This window comes from Bufo bufo, chromosome 3 (assembly GCF_905171765.1).
Source record: "Bufo bufo chromosome 3, aBufBuf1.1, whole genome shotgun sequence".
Lineage (NCBI taxonomy): Eukaryota > Metazoa > Chordata > Amphibia > Anura > Bufonidae > Bufo > Bufo bufo.
In genome coordinates this window covers 558,863,334-558,881,678 of record NC_053391.1, presented here as the reverse complement: position 1 = coordinate 558,881,678, position 18,345 = coordinate 558,863,334, and the positions used below count along the sequence as shown (strand labels likewise).

At 44.2% G+C, this 18,345-nt stretch overlaps 1 protein-coding gene across 2 annotated transcripts in view; it reads left to right on the top strand.

Annotated features, from left to right (window-relative positions):
• Nucleotides 1–18,345, top strand: part of LMBR1L (limb development membrane protein 1 like) — a 64,281-nt gene that overhangs the window by 20,133 nt on the left and 25,803 nt on the right. For both annotated transcript variants that reach the window (XM_040425529.1, XM_040425530.1), the window contains 2 exons: nt 3,225–3,309; nt 7,675–7,708. In XM_040425529.1, coding sequence (XP_040281463.1) covers nt 3,225–3,309; nt 7,675–7,708 — 119 coding nt within the window. Of the gene's footprint in view, nt 1–3,224; nt 3,310–7,674; nt 7,709–18,345 lie in introns of those variants that run through there.

Below are 18,345 nucleotides of genomic sequence, written 5' to 3'. Positions count from 1 at the left end.
GATCCAGCCCCCTGGATCTCACAGGCAAGCAGGCTGTAAGTGGTAATACACTTACAGCCTGTCACGTACCGGCAGGACAGGTAGTGGATCCTCTGGACCAGAGAGGCGATGGCGCGGGTTGTACTAGAGGACCGGTTCTAAGCAGTTACTGGTCTTCACCAGAGCCCGCCGCAAAGCGGGATGGATTTGCTGCGGCGGTAACTACCAGGTCGTGTCCCCTAGTAACAACTCGACCTCTCTGGCTGGTGATATGGCGTGGTACACAGGGAGAAGGCAAGAGCGAAGTCTGACATAGCAGCGGTCAGGGCAGGCGGCAAAGGTTCAAAGGCGAGTGGACGGTAGCAACAGGTACGGCAACAGGTAAAGCAAACAAACATAGAAAGGAACGCTTTCTCTGAGGCACAAGGAACAAAGATCCGGCAGAAAGCTGTGGGAGGAGAAGGTATAAATGGGCAGTGCACAGGTGCAGCCTAATTAAGTCAGCACTGCCTCTCACAACCTTAACCCTTAATAACCCCTTTGGACCAGGCACCAATCACCGGTGCACTGGTCCTTTGAATCTGAGTCCCGGCGCGCGCGCCCCCTAGAGAGCGAGGACGCACACGCCGAGATGCTGGAGTGCTGCCTGGGGGCATACGCTGTGAGCGCTCCGAGGCCAGCAGGGGACCCGGAGCGCTCAGCGTAACACAGCCAATGCATTACAATACAGAAAAAAAAGTGTGTCCTTTTCCCAAAATAATGTTAAAAATTTTTTTTTAAAATATGGGAAAGAAAAAGTAGACCTATTAGGTATCTCCACGTCCGTATCGACTGGCTCTATAAATAGATCACATGACCTAACCCCTCAGATGAAAAAAAACAAAAAACATTTTTGTCGCCATACATCACAAAAAGTGTAATAGCAAGCAATCACAAAGTCATATGCACCCTAAAATAGTACCAATCAAACCGTCATCTCATCCCACGAAAAATGAGCCCCTACATAAGACAGTCGCCCAAAAAATAATTTTTTTTTTATGGCTTTCAGAATATGGAGACACTAAAAAAATCTTTTCTTTTTCAAAAATGCTTTATTATGTAAACCTGAAACAAACAGCCAAAAAGAGTCATATTTGGTATTGTCGCATCCGTAACAACCTGCTCTATAGAAAATACCACATGATCTAACCTGTCAGATGAACACTGTAAATAACAAAAAATAAAAACTGTGCCAAAACATCTTTTTTTTTTTTTTTTTTTTTGTTACCTTGCCTCACAAAAAGTGCAATATAGAGCAACCAAATATCATATGTACCCTAAAATAGTACCAACAAAACTGCCACCTTATCCCGTAGTTTCCAAAATGAGGTCATTTTTTCTTATTTATTTTGGAGTTTCTACTCTAGGGGTTCATCAGGTGTCTTCAAATGTGACATGGCAGCTTAAAATTATCCCAGTGAAATCTGATTTCCAAAAACTGTATAGCGTTCCTTTCCTTCTGCGCAATGCCGTCTGCCCGTACAGCAGTTTACGACCACATATGGGGCGTTTCTGTAAACTACAGAATTGGGGCAATAAATATTGATTAACCCTTGCTTTGTTAGTGGAAAAAAATGTATTCAAATTGAAAATCTGCCACAAAAAGTGAAATTCTGAAATTTCATCTCCATTAATTCTTGTGGCACACCTAAAGGTTTAACAAAGTTTGTAAAATCAATTTTAAATACCTTGAGGGGTGTAGTTTCTAAAATGGGGTCATTTTTGGGTGGTTTCTATTATGCAAGTCTCCCAAAGTGACTTCAGAGCTCAACTGGTCCCTTTTTAAAAAGTGGGTTTTGGAAGTTTTCTGAAAAATTTCAAGATTTGCTTCTAAGCCTTCTAACGTCCCCGAAAAAAAAAAAAAAAAAATCACAAAGTTATCCGAACATGAAGTAGACATATGGGGAATGTAAAGTAGTAACTTTCTGGAGTTACTATCTATTCTAAAAGTAGAGACATGAAATTTTTTATTTTTTTACTCAATTTTACCACTGTCATGAAGTACAATATGTGACGAGAAAGCAATCTCAGAATGGCCTGGATAAGTGTTTTAAAAATATTACCACATAAAGTGACACATGTCAGATTTGCAAATATCAGCCTGGGATTTGAGGTGAAAAGTTGCTCGGTAGTGAAGGGTTAAGAATACTATATTTTGTATTATTTTTGAAGAAATAATAAAACCTACAGTGCATGGAAGAAAAGACCCTCTGACTCCTTGATTTAGGACAAAGCCTATGTAACAGACCAGGTGGTGGAATAATCCTGGAAGGAAGCGGTGAAGTGTTTACTCGCTGTTGTCAGTGCTTCCCCATGTCTTTCGGCAGGCTGCACTGGGAACATAAGATTCAGTATTTTCTCTTTAGCACCCTAAAAATAGTTTAGGACTGTCGCCTCCTCGCAGCACTCAGGTTTATGTATGTTTGCAATGCAGATGAATGATTTTGACAGTTACCTCCTTGGCTTGTGCTTGCAGCATCGTATGAGCTTAGGTTCACGCCTTTGCAGCCAGTACATGCATGCTTTTTAAAGGGATCTGGTCACCATGAAAATGCATAAATGGCTGCATGTTATAGAGCAGGAAGAGCTGAGCAGACTAATAATAATAAATAATAATAATATTAAAGCGCCATTCATTCCATAGCGCTGTACATATGAGAAGAGGTATACATAATACAGACAATTGCACTAATCATTAACAAGACGAGTATATAGTTTTATGTAAAATTATTGGGCAAAATTTATACATTTAAATCCCTGCTCATTCTGGCCTTTGAAGTCACAGAGGTGGTCTGATCAGTGACTGACAGCCTTCCCTCTGACTGTGTATACACAGATGGCTGTCAATCACTGATCGGACCGCCTCCTGGACTTCAAAGCCCAGAATGAGCAGGGATTTAAATCTATAAAATACAAGTTTTACAGAATCTTCTCCCATAAATCTGCTCAGCTGTTCCTGCTCTATAACATGCTGCCTGTAGCTCAGACACCATATTCAATGTGACAGGTTCCCTTTTAAATTTTCATGGTAGATTCTTATAGGAAGGAGCTTTACTATAAAACAATAGCTAGAAGGAAACTCTCCCCGCTGGGTACTTTGTTGACCTGCAGTTCTGTGTTTTCGTCTGCATCCTGTTTTGCACTAATGGCGTTTTGCTGCTGTAATAGGAAAAGAGTGTAACAACCTGTTCCTGTTCTCTTGGCAGATCTGCACCTTACTCTTCTCCGCTCTCTACCTCCTCTCGTACATGGTCATCACCAAGTTCAAGAAGCACGCTGATTTCACCACCGGTGAGTCACAAGTTACTGCTTACAGTGCAGCCTTTAATCTGGTTTCTTTATTTCTGCAAATGGCTGAAATTTATCGTTCTTTATGAACATGCAAAATTCTTATTTAAAGGGAACCTGTCACCGGGTTTTTGAGTATACAGCTGAGGACATGGGTTGCTAGATGGTCGCTAGCACATCTGCAATACCCAGTCCCCATAGCTCTGTGTGCTTTTATTGTTTAAAAAAACCCGATTTGATACATATGCAAATTACCCTGAGATGAGTCCTGTATGTGAGATGAGTCAGGGACAGGACTCATCTCAGGTTAATTTGCATATGTATCAAATCAGGTTTTTTTTACACAATAAAAGCACACAGGGCTATGGGGACTGGATATTGCAGATGTGCTAGCGGCCATCTAGCAACCCATGTCCTCAACTCTATACACAAAATCCCAGTTACAGGTTCCCTTTAATACTGTCTCCAATGTGTTTTCTATTGGGTCATTGGTATTTGCACACTTACAGCAGCATGAGTGTTTGTTCACACGGAGAAAGTCCACTGCATTAATGAGATGGTGTGTGTGTTTTTTTTTTTTTTTTTTTTTTGTCTTAACCACAATTACTTTCTAGGAGAAATACAGCTAAAATCCACTTCAGAGAGGTGACATGCCACTTCAGAAGCAGATTGGAAATCTGGGCTGGAAGAAAAAACTAGCGCCGCTTGAACAGGGTGGCATTTCTCTCACTGAAGTCATTGGGAAGCTGTTGCCGTTTTATTTGCGGATCACGTCACAGAAACCGTTTATTTTCCGCAACTTAATTTTGTTTCCTTGTAAGCCTACTTTCACACTGCCTTTTTGGTTTCCGTTTGAGATCCGTTCAGGGCTCTCACAAGCGGTCCAAATGGATCAGTTTTGCCCTAATGCGTTCTGAATGGAAAAGGATCCGCTCAGAATAAATCAGTTTGCCTCCGTTCAGTTTCCATTCCGCTTTGGAGGCCGACACCAAAACGCTGCTTGGTCTCCGTCTGATGAAATTGAGCCAAACAGATCTGTCCTGACACACAATGTAAGTGAATGGGGTCGGATCCGTTTTCACTGGCACAATAGAAAACGGATCAGTTCCCCATTGACTTTCAATGGTGTTCAAGACTGATCCGTTTTGGCTATGTTGGGCTACTTTCACACCTGCGCTAGGTGCGGATCCATCTGGTATCTGCACAGACTGATCCGCACCTATAAATGCAAACTATGGTATCCGTTCAGTGCGGATCCGTCTGCATAATTCAGATCTGAGTTTTCACTATCGTGAAAACTCAGATCCGACAGTATATTCTAACACAGAGGTGTTCCCATGGTGATGGGGACGCTTCAAGTTAGAATATACTAAGAACTGTGTACATAACTGCCCCCTGCTGCCTGGCAGCACCCGATCTCTTACAGGGGGCTGTGATCCGCACAATTAACCCCTCAGGTGCCGCACCTGAGGGGTTAATTGTGCGGATCTCAGCCCCCTGATCGGGTGCTGCCAGGCAGTAGGGGCCAGACCCCCCTCCTTCCCCAGTATTAAAAGCATTGGTGGCCAGTGCGGCTCCCTCCCCAGTATTAGCCTCTGTGTTAGAATATACTGTCGGATCAGAGTTTTCACGATCTAACTCAAATCCGATGGTATATTCTAACACAGAGGCGTTCCCATGGTGATGGGGACGCTTGAAGTTAAAATATACCATCGGATTGGAGAAAACTCCGATCCGATGGTATATTAATAGGGACTCCTGACTTTACATTGAAAGTCAATGGGGGACGGATCCGTTTACAATTGCACCAATATTGTGTCAATGTAAACTGATCCGTCCCCATTGACTTATATTGTAAGTCAGGATGGATCCGTTCGGCTCCGCACCGCCAGGCGGACACCAAAACGCTGCAAGCAGCGTTTTGGTGTCCGCCTCCAGAGCGGAACGGAGCCAAACTGATGCATTCTGAATGGATGCGGATCCATTCAGAATGCATTGGGGCTAAACTGATCCGTTTGGGGCAGCTTGTGAGAGCCTTGAAACGGATCTCGCAGGCGGACCCTGAAACGCCAGTGTGAAAGTAGCCTTACAGATAATACAAACGGATCCGTTCTGAACAGATGCATGCGGTTGTATATCTGACCAGATGCGTTTTGTGCAGATCCATGACGGATCCGCACCAAATGGCAGTGTGAAAGTAGCCTAAACATAGCCTGGCTATCCTGTAGAGGAAGTCATTTACTAAAAGAGACGTGTCAGGAGTGGTGACAGGTCCTCATTAAGAATAATAGGCTGAAGTTAAATTCCTAGTTACTGAATGTTCAATCATTTCAGTCTATTAAATGAGTCATGTTGTTGCATCTGAGTCAAGGCTGTCCATCTTTCGGGTTGATCTAGCTCTAAGCTCACTTTGAACAGTGTACTGATTTGCTCAACATTTCTCATCATCGATCACTGCTCTAGATCTAACGTACAACTGCTGAGCAGGGCTTATTTCTATTACATGTACACAGTGACAGAGGTTGTCCGGTCTTGGAGCCTACAACCCCCATGGGTCCTGTTCCCCTGAACATGTAAAGGAACACTCACCTGTACGCGGTCCTGCTTCTGCTCTGTTCCTGGCCCCTGCTTAAAGGGTTTCTACCACCACATTTTGACCTAATTAGCTGTCAGACACTAGCGATCTGCTAGTGTCTGCTGTACCTAACCATGCTATTGTAATTCCTTTCTCTGCAGCGGTTACCCTAAAAAACGTAGTTTTATTGGTATGCAAATGAGCCTCTAGGTGCTATGGGGGCGTCTTTTTAGCACCTAGAGGCTCCGTCCACTCACCATTTCCGCCGCCCAGCGCGCTCCAGCCCGCCCCTCTGCTCTAGATTGACAGCATACTTACGCCTGCGCCGTGTGCTTCTGTATTCGACGCAGGCGCAGTGACTGTTGGACTGCTCCCTGCGCCGTAATCGGCACAGGCGCAGTGAAGATGCTGGCACAGGGAGACAGTCACTGCGCCTGCACTGAATACAGAAGCACACGGCGCAGGCGCGAGAATTCGGCCAAGATGGAGAGAAGTAGGCTGTCAATCTAGAGCAGAGGGGCGGGCTGGAGCTCGCTGGGCGGCGGAAATGGTGAGTGGACAGAGCCTCTAGGTGCTGAAAAGACGCCCCCATAGCATCTAGAGGCTCATTTGCATACCAATAAAACTACATTTTTTAGGGTAACCGCTGCACAGAAAGGGATTACAATAGCATGGTTAGGTACAGCAGACACTAGCAGATCGCTAGTGTCTGACAGCTAATTAGGTCAAATTGTGGTGGTAGAAACCCTTTAACCCAGAAGCGGCTGGGTCCAGTAACCTCTGCTGCCTATCACAGGCCTCACATTCATTTGAACGTTCTGTCACAGCTGTAAGGTACTGTTCAAGCCGATGTGAGCGCTCAGGCCGGTGATTGGTCACGAGACTCAGCCATTTCCTGTTCCTGTGGGGACCAGAAGCAGCCGGGAATGGTGTAGTGGCTGGACCGTGGACAGGTGAGTCTTGTGTTTTTTGTTTTTATGTTCAGGGGCACAGGTCAGTAGCATTTAAGTTTTTTACTCCAAGGCTGGACAAACCCTTTAAAATAAGAGTCTACAAAACAGCTATCCAGTAGGTTATATATCCTTAGTGGTTACCTGTTTGGTCCAAGGGCCACCGTATGACTTAAAGGGGTATTAACATCAAAGGTATGCCATAAATGGCTGATAGGTGCAGGTTCAACTTCCAGAGCTACCACTTGTCAGGACAGTTTGGGTTCCCTCCTCCCCAGTTAGGGCTCCAAAGTGGAGGAGACCATGCATGCAGGAGGCTCTCTGGATTGTAGATTATGGGTGTTGTGGTTTTTGGTAGCAGCACAGCATTTCACAACGTCCATAAACTACAGTGGAGAGAGCCGCATGACTAGACAGCAACTCGTATACTCTGTTCTGTAGTGTCAGAACTGTCATGGGAGACCAGAGATGGCTACACCGTATACCACGTGCACCTGCTCTGTGTCGCGATGTGAGCAGCAACATAAGACGAGCATCTCTCCGTCCAGACAGGTGATGGCTGCGCAGGATGGCTTGGTGGCCATGTGACCCCCAGGGCACAGGTTGTGTACCCCTGCTTTAATCAGTAATGTCTATATACCAGTGAAATTTCCTTTGGTTACGATGTTTGGTCAACTAGAACAGCTGTGTTTTTAAGACATGGGCCTCATTGGAGACTTCACATTAGTGCTGGAGTCAGCGTCCTCAGATCATTGGGAAGCATGTGGCCTTTTGGAAAGTCAAATTCGGCTGCATCTGTCTGCACTTCATTACAGCTAATCAATGCTATCTGCTCTCTTACAGTTGATGTCGAAGATGCTGCCGTTAACAGAATTGCGTAAGTGTGTTTTTATTTTTTTATTTTTCCTCCTCTCCCACTACAACTAATGAACAGTGAATATGTGATTCCTCACTCTTTCTGTGGTTTAATGAATGTCTGCCCTCCAGAGAAGTGAGTTCTGAGGGTGTGTTTGGCTACTGATCATCCTCCATGTCACAATATAGAGAGGTCTGATACATTTCATTCTTCCCTCTCCCCCTTTTTTTTTTTTGGTGGGGGGGTGGTGAGGGGTACTACCTCTCCTTGCTAAGAGCGCCTTAATAGGTGTGAGAAGACATATAGGCCATACATGCTCCTCTGGAATTCTGGGAAGAAAGGGATGAAAAGGAGCGCTTAACAAGCTCTGCCTCTAATGTCACCTGATGTAAGATGGCCTCCTTACATCTGGTGGCATTAGAGTCAGAGTTTAAGAGCTCATTTGCATCCCTTAGAGCTCTTTCACAAGAGTGGCTGCCGTGCGGGTAATCCGCTGCGTGACAGAGAGCCAAGCCGCGCTCTGGACAGCACAGACACGGAGCAGTAACATGATTGATAATGCTCCGTGCCACTCTGTGACCTTTTTTACTACAAAATCACAGTGAGATAAAGTTGTCATCGTGATTGTGTAGTAAAAAGATCAGAGAGAGGCTTGAGAGAATTGTGAATAGGTACAAAAGACCCTTTGTGTGCCAGCAGCTATTGTAAATTGTGACACCCCCCCCCCCTAGCTGTATGCAAACTTCTCTGTGCTTTTTTAGATACATGGCTATAGCTAGTAGAGGGGTCGTTGCTCCAGGGAGTTGTCTGACTGCTTGAATGGAGTCCGGAAGGAATTTTTTTCCCTTTTTTAAAATTGGCTTCTACCTCTTTTTTTTTTGCCTTCCTCTGGATCAACTTGCAGGATAACAGGCTGAACTGGATGGACAGATGTCTTTTTTCAGCCTTATATACTATGTTACTATGTGAGAAGGAGGACAGCAGCTCCGCTTTGTACTGTCTTGTGCGTATCCATGCTGATTTGCTGTGATACTTCACTACTATCTGGTATAGAGGCAGCCACATTTTTATTTAAATCGTTTTTTAATCCACAAAAGGCAATTAATATTTAGAAACAAAAAATGTGAACACAACGATGTCATTCTTTCATGTCCACAGCACTCTTCCAGATGGCTTTTGTGGGTGCACATCCCTGGGTTGGTCTTCTTCCAACTGGGGATCCGTATACACTTATACTTATAATGGGAGACGGCACACCAGCAGAGTTATTTGATTTTCTTATCTTATTTAATTCATTTCAGTTTTTTCAACACCAGTGATATAAAAGTATATATCAGTTCAAGATTTACATCAGAGCAACGTTTCGGACCCTTTTAGTAGGTGCGCTTGTTGAAGCTGTTCCTATGCTCGGCCGGTGGTCAGTGTTATGTATCGGGGTATTGATGTTTTAGACTTGAAGGTTGGTTTCTAAGCTGATGCTGAAACTGCTGAGCAGTGGAGATCTTGGCATCCCTAATCTTATGTGCTATACTCCACACTGTCACTATTCGCTCTCGATCCTCAAGGCAAGTGACGTGTGGCGCCTAGATTGGCCATAGCTCGGATTTAAAGGTGTTGTCCCAGATAAGAAAAACATGGCTGCCATCTCTACAGAAACAACACTATCCCTGTCCACAGGTCGTGTGGGGTCTTGCAAGCTGCAGTACCAGAGAGTCCAGAGACGGCTCATTGTGCTGCTTTTGGAAGAAAGAAACCATGTTTTTCTAAGGGCTGTTGTACGTTTGCATTAAATCTCTCTGCATTCCGGCATTGGGGACCAGCGGCGGTCCGGCCGGATGTCTGCATGTTTTCCAGGTTATGACCGGATCTCCGCCGGTCTAATGGAGCTGGCGGATGTCAGTTTGCACCACGCAGAGCTGGATCAGGAGATCTCCGGCAAGCTGTTCCCCTGCCGGAGATGTATAACGCAAATGTGAAACGAGCCTAATCCTGGACGATTTCTTTAATCTGACTTGACAGGGGATGCAGAAGGCACACGGTCCCCTCGTGATGCCAGAGAATTCTCTGAATGGTCACCACTGGTACATGGTAGCAAAAAACTAAACCTCTTAACGACCGGTAAGAAGTCTGCCCATGAATGCAGTGTCCTGGTTTTGCTGTGCTTTTCGGCTGTTTGACCTTGCAGTTGTTTTGCGGTTGTTGGCAGGTTGCGGCGTGCTCATCGGGCATTGATGTAATAACTGCTGTGTTGTCATAGATGTTGATCTCTTCCTATGTGTCTGGCCTTTGCTCTTCCACGCAGTCCTAGGACCTGAGCTCAAAGCTCTGGCTTTAGACTTTAATCTTCCCTTAGATTCCTTAGCCAGCTGATGTTAACCCTGTATGTGCCTACTGAAGGCTGTGTACAGCATCATGCATACTATACATTTTTTGCACTTCTGTTGTTGTGTGTTAAATATAATTTACTGCACTTAGTGAAGGTTTTAGAGGCCAGTAAGGGGCCTATTGGACCGCGCAATTGTCACTTGAATTCTCGTATAATTGTTCCAATTTCAGAAAGTATTGGCACATGTAATATACTGTGCAGGGATGGAACGATGAGCAATAAGTTATTTGTTTTCTGTGAATCGGACGAATCTGCCTGACTGAAAAATTATCATTAGTCACTATCGCATTTCCTCTTCTAATCAGAAATCTGATGGTCCTCTGGATTGATCATCAGTATCTGATCGGTGGGGCTCCAACACCCGGGACCTCCGCTAAAAAGCTGTTTGAAAAGTCACCGGCACTCGCAGTAGTACCTCAGCCTTCTCCAGCTATTCCTAGGTCGACTGATGTCACGTTCATCAGTCACATGGCCTAGGCGCAGCTCGGCCCTATTAACCGCCTCCGGACCGCCTAACGCAGGATCGCGTTCCGGAGGCGGCAGCCCTGCGCAGAGTCACGCATCTACGCGTCATCTTGCGAGACGCGAGATTTCCTGTGAACGCGCGCACACAGGCGCGCGCGTTCACAGGATCGGAAGGTAAGCGAGTGGATCTCCAGCCTGCCAGCGGCGATCGTTCGCTGGCAGGCTGGAGATGCGATTTTTTTTTTTTTTAACCCCTAACAGGTATATTAGACGCTGTTTTGATAACAGCGTCTAATATACCTGCTACCTGGTCCTCTGGTGGTCCCTTTTGTTTGGATCGACCACCAGAGGACACAGGTAGCTCAGTAAAGTAGCACCAAACACCACTACACTACACCCCCCCCCCCCCGTCACTTATTAACCCCTTATGAACCCCTGATCACCCCCCTGTCATTGATCACCCCCCTGTAAGGCTCCATTCAGATGTCCGTATGATTTTTACGGATCCACTGATACATGGATCGGATCCGCAAAACGCATACGGACGTCTGAATGGAGCCTTATAGGGGGGTGATCACCCCATATAGACTCCCTGATCACCCCCCTGTCATTGATCACCCCCCTGTATGGCTGCATTCAGATGTCCGTATGATTTTTACGGATCCACTGATACATGGATCCGATCCGCAAAACACATACGGACATCTGAATGGAGCCTTATAGGGGGGTGATCAATTATCACCCCATATAGACTCCCTGATCACCCCCCTGTAAGGCTCCATTCAGCCATTTTTTTTTTTTGGCCCAAATTAGCGGAATTTATTTATTTTTTTTTTTTACAAAGTCTCATATTCCACTAACTTGTGTCAAAAAATAAAATCTCACATGAACTCACCATGCCCCTCACGGAATCCAAATGCGTAAAAATTTTTAGACATTTGGATCCCAGACTTCTTCTCACGCTTTAGGGCCCCTAGAATGCCAGTATAAATACCCCACATGTGACCCCATTTCGGAAAGAAGACACCCCAAGGTATTCCGTGAGGGGCATATTGAGTCCATGAAAGATTGAAATTTTTGTCCCAAGTTAGCGGAAAGGGAGACTTTGTGAGAAAAAAATAAATAAACCAATTTCCGCTAACTTGTGCCAAAAAAAAAAAAATTCTATGAACTCTCCATGCCCCTCATTGAATACCTTGGGGTGTCTTCTTTCCAAAATGGGGTCACATGTGGGGTATTTATACTGCCCTGGCATTCTAGGGGCCCTAAAGCGTGAGAAGAAGTCTGGGATCCAAATGTCTAAAAATGCCCTCAAAAAAGGAATGTGGGCCCCTTTTGCGCATTTAGGCTGCAAAAAAAGTGTCACACATCTGGTATCGCCGTACTCAGGAGAAGTTGGGGAATGTGTTTTGGGGTGTCATTTTACATATACCCATGCTGGGTGAGAGAAATATCTCGGCAAAAGACAACTTTTCCCATTTTTTTTTATACAAAGTTGGCATTTGACCAAGATATTTATCTCACCCAGCATGGGTATATGTAAAATGACACCCCAAAACACATTGCCCAACTTCTCCTGAGTACGGAGATACCAGATGTGTGACACTTTTTTGCAGCCTAGGTGGGCAAAGGGGCCCACATTCCAAAGAGCACCTTTCGGATTTCACAGGCCATTTTTTACAGATTTTGATTTCAAACTACTTACCACACATTTGGGCCCCTAGAATGCCAGGGCAGTATAACTACCCCACAAGTGACCCCATTTTGGAAAGAAGACACCCCAAGGTATTCGCTGATGGGCATAGTGAGTTCATAGAGGTTTTTATTTTTTGTCACAAGTTAGTGGAATATGAGACTTTGTAAGAAAAAATAAATAAAAAAAATCATCATTTTCCACTAACTTGTGACAAAAAATAAAAAGTTCTATGAACTCACTATGCCCATCAGCGAATACCTTAGGGTGTCAACTTTCCGAAATGGGGTCATTTGTGGGGTGTTTGTACTGTCTGGGCATTGTAGAACCTCAGGAAACATGACAGGTGCTCAGAAAGTCAGAGCTGCTTCAAAAAGCGGAAATTCACATTTTTGTACCATAGTTTGTAAACGCTATAACTTTTACCCAAACCATTTTTTTTTTTTTACCCAAACATTTTTTTTTTAATCAAAGACATGTAGAACAATAAATTTAGAGAAAAATGTATATATGGATGTCGTTTTATTTTGCAAAATTTTACAACTGAAAGTGAAAAATGTCATTTTTTTGCAAAAAAAATCGTTAAATTTTGATTAATAACAAAAAAAGTAAAAATGTCAGCAGCAATGAAATACCACCAAATGAAAGCTCTATTAGTGAGAAGAAAAGGAGGTAAAATTCATTTGGGTGGTAAGTTGCATGACCGAGCATTAAACGGTGAAAGTAGGGTAGGTCAGAAGTATAAAAAGTGGCCTGGTCATTAAGGGTGTTTAAGCTATAGGGGCTGAGGTGGTTACAGTGAATGGGGCTCAGCTGCGATAGCAAGCTCAACCACTATCAAATGGACGGCGCTGTGCTTGGTGAGCAGAGAGACGGCCACAGTGCTACTGCGAGCATCGGTGCATTCTCAAACAGCTGATGGGCTGGGGTCCCACATATTGGACCCCCTCCAATCAGATCCAGAGAATAAGTAATCAGTGTAAAAATCTCTGAAGACTCCTTTTAATAGTTTGTTGCTCGTTCACCCCTAGAGCAAATTATTTATTTTCTGTAATTGAGCATCTTTAAAATGCAAACAACTTGCTAAATCAGCAATCACTGCTCATTAATGAAAAAATATCCTCCCTGTCTTATAGGATTTTTAGGGCTCATGCACACGGCCGTGTGCCAGCCGGGCCGTATTGCGGCCCGCAAACAGTGGGTCCACAAAGCATGAGCCCCGGACGTTTTTGCACTGCATCACGAATGCAGACCCATTCACTTGAATAGGTCTGCAATCTGGAAGGTGCGGTGCACTACGAAGTGCTTCCGTGGGGTTTCTGTCTGTGCCTCCGCACTGCAAAAAAGTAATGCATGCACTACTTTTTTGTGGTGCGGACCGCTGGATGCAGATTGCGGACCCTATTCAAGTGAATGGGCTGTCACACGGGGAACCTATGGCCAGTGCCCGTGCATTGCAGCATGGGCCCGGCCGCCGCACGTTCGTGTGCATGAGCCTTCAGGCCAATTTCACATGACCGTATGCAGCCTGTGTAATACGCTCCTTGTGACGGAAGTATTTCCCGGACTGAGCATTGCTCCTGTGACACGAGCTTGCAGCATTATACTGGCTTGGCTGTACTGAATTGTATTTACATAATGTCATCAGTACAGTTCAGTGCAGCCTGAATACATGTGTGAAACTGGCCCTAAAGGCAAGTAAGGTAAGGTATTACACAGCCTGATGTGGCAGCCGATTGTCAGGAGGGAAGCGTTCCTTCCCGGCAATCGCCTGCTCGCTAGCGTAGGAGACCGCTGCTATTGCATGCAGTGATCTCCTCCGCAGCGATCATTGCCATCGCTTGTCCCCATGCTGTATAGTTGTTTGCCGGCCTCAGATCGCTATTGGACACCACAATCTGTCGCCTGCAAACGATAATTTAAAAAAAAATTTAATTTATTTTTATTTGGATTACCCAATGATCGAGCATTCATCAGGCAATCAGTGGCAGTGTTACACTGCCAGATGACCGCTAATGAGTAGTCATGCGAACGTTTGTTAGTGATTATCTGCTGAAAAATCGAGCAGTGTAATACAGGCTTTAGTGTGTTTGCCCAAGTGGCAAATGATTGACCATATTCACCTGGCTATGCCATACAAGTTACAGCTAACAATGGCATAAAATATGACCTGCCAGATCACAGGAGCCTATTGTCTGAACAATAGGAAATGTCAGATAAATTGATGTAAAACCGGCCCATTGACTACATTTCCCCTATTGTCTGCCATGACGTACCGAACGGTGTTATAGTGAAGCTACACTTCACCGTTTACCTGCAAAAAATGAGCATAGCAAATCCATGGAGATTCATAGTAAAACTGCAGACTGCTGAGGTTCACGTGGCACACTGACCCCAGGGCGAAATACTTCTGATACAGCATGTGAAAGGGCACACTATTGTCTACATGGCTGATAACAAAGCCGTGCGTATGGACCCTTGATACCTCCTTCGTTTTGCTTATGGTCATTACTTAAGTCTTTTCCGTCCCTCACCTCTCATGGCACCACTCTTGGTGACTATTTATTTATGGGTTTATTGGTAGTCCGCATAAATGGCACCACTTCTTCTTGTCATTTCTGCTGTTTCCTTTCTTGGTGATCCATGACGCTTTTTCAAGTTCTGTTATTGTTTTCATTCTCCGGAGTATGAATCCTTTTCACCGCACTTCATGCCTCTTGGCTTTTTAAGATGTCTTTGAAATATGATCTGTTCCTGCATCTTGTAATCTTCATGCTGGAAGGAATGAAATGTTGAGTGCAGTCATGGAAAACTTTAGTCCGTTTTATGCTTTAGACTGTAGTCTTGTCACGGGCCTATATGTTATACACTTCTCTGGCATAATCTTAGCAGGGCCATTTTAATACATCAGAACGTTCATGAGTGGCCCCTCCTTACTGCCCACACACTGTAGAATGCCCCCTAAGTGCCCCCTTTCAATAGTTTTCCAACTTCGTGCCCCAATAGTGATGCACCTTTACGTTAAGCTAAAGCCCGCCCATCAGTGCCGTTGACCTCACCGGGTACACTGCTTGGTAAAAATGGGGATATGCACAACCCCTTTAAAAGCGATGGTTTGCTATAATCTATAACGCGGATCAGCAACCTCCGGCACTCCAGCTGTTCAAAACTACAACTCCCAGAATCCTCCTTTTACTTCAATGGGAGTTACAAGAACAGCTAAGCAAGTGTGCATGCTGGGAGTTGTAGTTTCACAGCAGCTGGAGTGCCGAAGGTTGTTAACCCCTGATCTATGTTGTACGGGATATTTATTTTTTTTTTTATTTTTTTTTATTCTTTATATTTTTATTTTGAAAAGACATAAAATTAGTACATAGACCAATTTGAAACAGATCAGTGTATATAGTATAACAGTCATAAATATCCTTATAGCCCTCCCCCCCCATTGGCTGTCGTTCCCCTCAATTCATTCAAATACAACAAACAATAAATACATTAAAGATATCTACGTGGCTCTGCGTGCTACTCTCCGCTTCCTTTTAATATCCTCATAAATTTTGATTTGTTGAAGGTATAGATCCCACTCCCTAGAAGAGGGCTGAGAGACAGAGCCCCAGTACTTCACCAATATAGCCTTCGCCACCATCAAACCTCTCATCCAAATCCGTCTAACCTGGGGGGGGACTTCCGTTTCTGAACCATAGTCTCCAAAGATCACTATCAAGATCCCCGGGTTATAGTTCATTGAGGATTCCTTTTGTAAAGCAAAGAAAACCTCATCCCAATATTTTCTTATTTTATTGCAACTCCAAAGCAAATGGACATAGTTCGCATTAACATATCCACATTTAGGGCAGCAACAGTCCCGGCCCCTATTTTGGGGAAATTTCCCTTGGATTTTGGGCGTGTAGTACAACCTATGAAGGATCTTAAATTGAATTAGTCTATGTGCACTGGAAACTGTCGCCTTTCTCACGTTCCTATAGATAGTGGGCCACTGTAAAGGAGGGCAGTTCAACTCTTGCTCCCATTTACTTGGGCTTTTAAAAGTCGTTACAGTTGCCAGTGCCATTCGGAGTTTAGCGTATAATCTAGATAATTTCACCTTCTGGTCCTTCTGGGCTTCACAGTAATCCAAAAAAATATTCTCTCGTGGAAAAATACGACCCCTATTCCTAGAGGCTTCAAATACATGTTTCAAACGTGCATACATAAATACATCTAGTGGTGAACAATGATTAAAACCGAATTCCAAAAGTGATTTAAAGCGACCTAAATAAAAAAGGTGAGACACCGTATAGATGCCATTTCGTGACCAATAACCAAAATCTGTAATTTTGAAGAATTCCTCCTGTACGGGATATTTTTAGATACATTTTGCTGTAGTTGCACCAGAAAAGTCATGTTATTGTGTTTGATAAATGTCCCTAATAGGTAATAAACGGTTGAATTATGAAGGCCACCCACTTCTCTAGAAGAGCTATGCAGAGGAGGCTAATATGACTTTTTGTGGAGGCGGCATACAGAATAGCAGAGCTGAGGTTTTTATCCAGTAATTCTGTGACTGGTATGTCCGTCATCTCTTGTTTATAAGCCAGAAGCCCAACTTGTGGACATATTGACGCCCATATGTCAGTCCTGCTGCATCGACTTGTTTGTTGATGAGTCAAACCGCCTACCTCAAGGGTTACTGCCCTAATTAGTGATGATTTTTACTGTCCAAAAATGAGGTGCAGGGACTGGATGATCTGGGTGTGACCCCCTAAATAAAGTTCTACACAATTGAACATAATCACCCAAAAAAAGAAACTAACTTTCGTATGTATGAAAATCCAAAAAGCTTTATTGTAAATATATATAAACAGTACATGCATGTATTATAAAACAGGCAGCACAAGGCGGGACATACAGATGAGGAGCAGGACCCAAGGAGAGGACGGGAGATCAGTGCAAAAAAATACAGGGAAAAAGAATACTAGCTGAAAGAGTATACCTCCAGAGTCTCATAGCAGCAACGCCCCAAACACAATGCAACCGAGGCGATTGTGGAGACTGAGGTTTAAGATGGAAGGAACACAATTAAACATACCCTGAATGGTGCAAAGATCTCTCGGCCAACTCCTGACCCAACGCCATTTCACCAGTAGCTCTGGCTTCTTCCGGGGATACGGAAACACATAAAAACATCTCCCCTATATAGTGCCCACACAGGTGTGTGGAAGATAATTAAGATTGCAGGACCTGAATGACGTCAGCACCAATGGAATTGGAGCCCCAGTACTAATGGGGGCAGGACTGTGCTGCCTGTTTTATAATACATGTATGTTATATATATATATATATATATATATATATATATATATATATATATATATATATATATATAATTTACAATAAAGCTTTTTGAATTTTCATACATACGAAAGTTAGGCTACTTTCACACTTGCGTTGTTCTTTTCCAGCATAGAGTTCCGTCACAGGGGCTCTATACCAGAAAAGAACTGATCAGTTATGTCCCCATGCATTCTGAATGGAGAGTAATCCGTTCAGTTTGCATCAGGATGTCTTCAGTTCAGTCGTTTTGACTGATCAGGCAAAAGAGAAAACCGCAGCATGCTACGGTTTTCTCTCCGGCAAAAAAACTGAAGACATGCCTGAATCCGGCATTTTTTCCCATAGGAATGAATTAGCGCCGGATCCGGCATTCAGAATACCGGAAAGCCGGATCCGTCGTTCCGGCATGCGCATGCGCAGATCGGTAAAAATGTGAAAAAATGTACAAGACGGATCCGTCGGTCCGCATGACAAGCGGAGAGACGGATCCGTCCTTGCAATGCATTTGTGAGACGGATCCGCACCCGGATCAGTCTCACAAATGCTTTCAGTCAGCGGCAGATCGGCGGATCCGGCGGGCAGTTCCGACGACGGAACTGCCCGCCAGATCACACTGCCGCAAGTGTGAAAGTAGCCTTAGTTTCATTTTTTTTGGTGATTATTATGACTCCTTGGGGGTCTGATGTTTTGATATCATTCTGTCCGGTTAATATTGGTTGACAATTGAACATAGAAGAATTGTGTTTGGGAAGTCTGATTGCTGGGCTGGTAATTATAGTA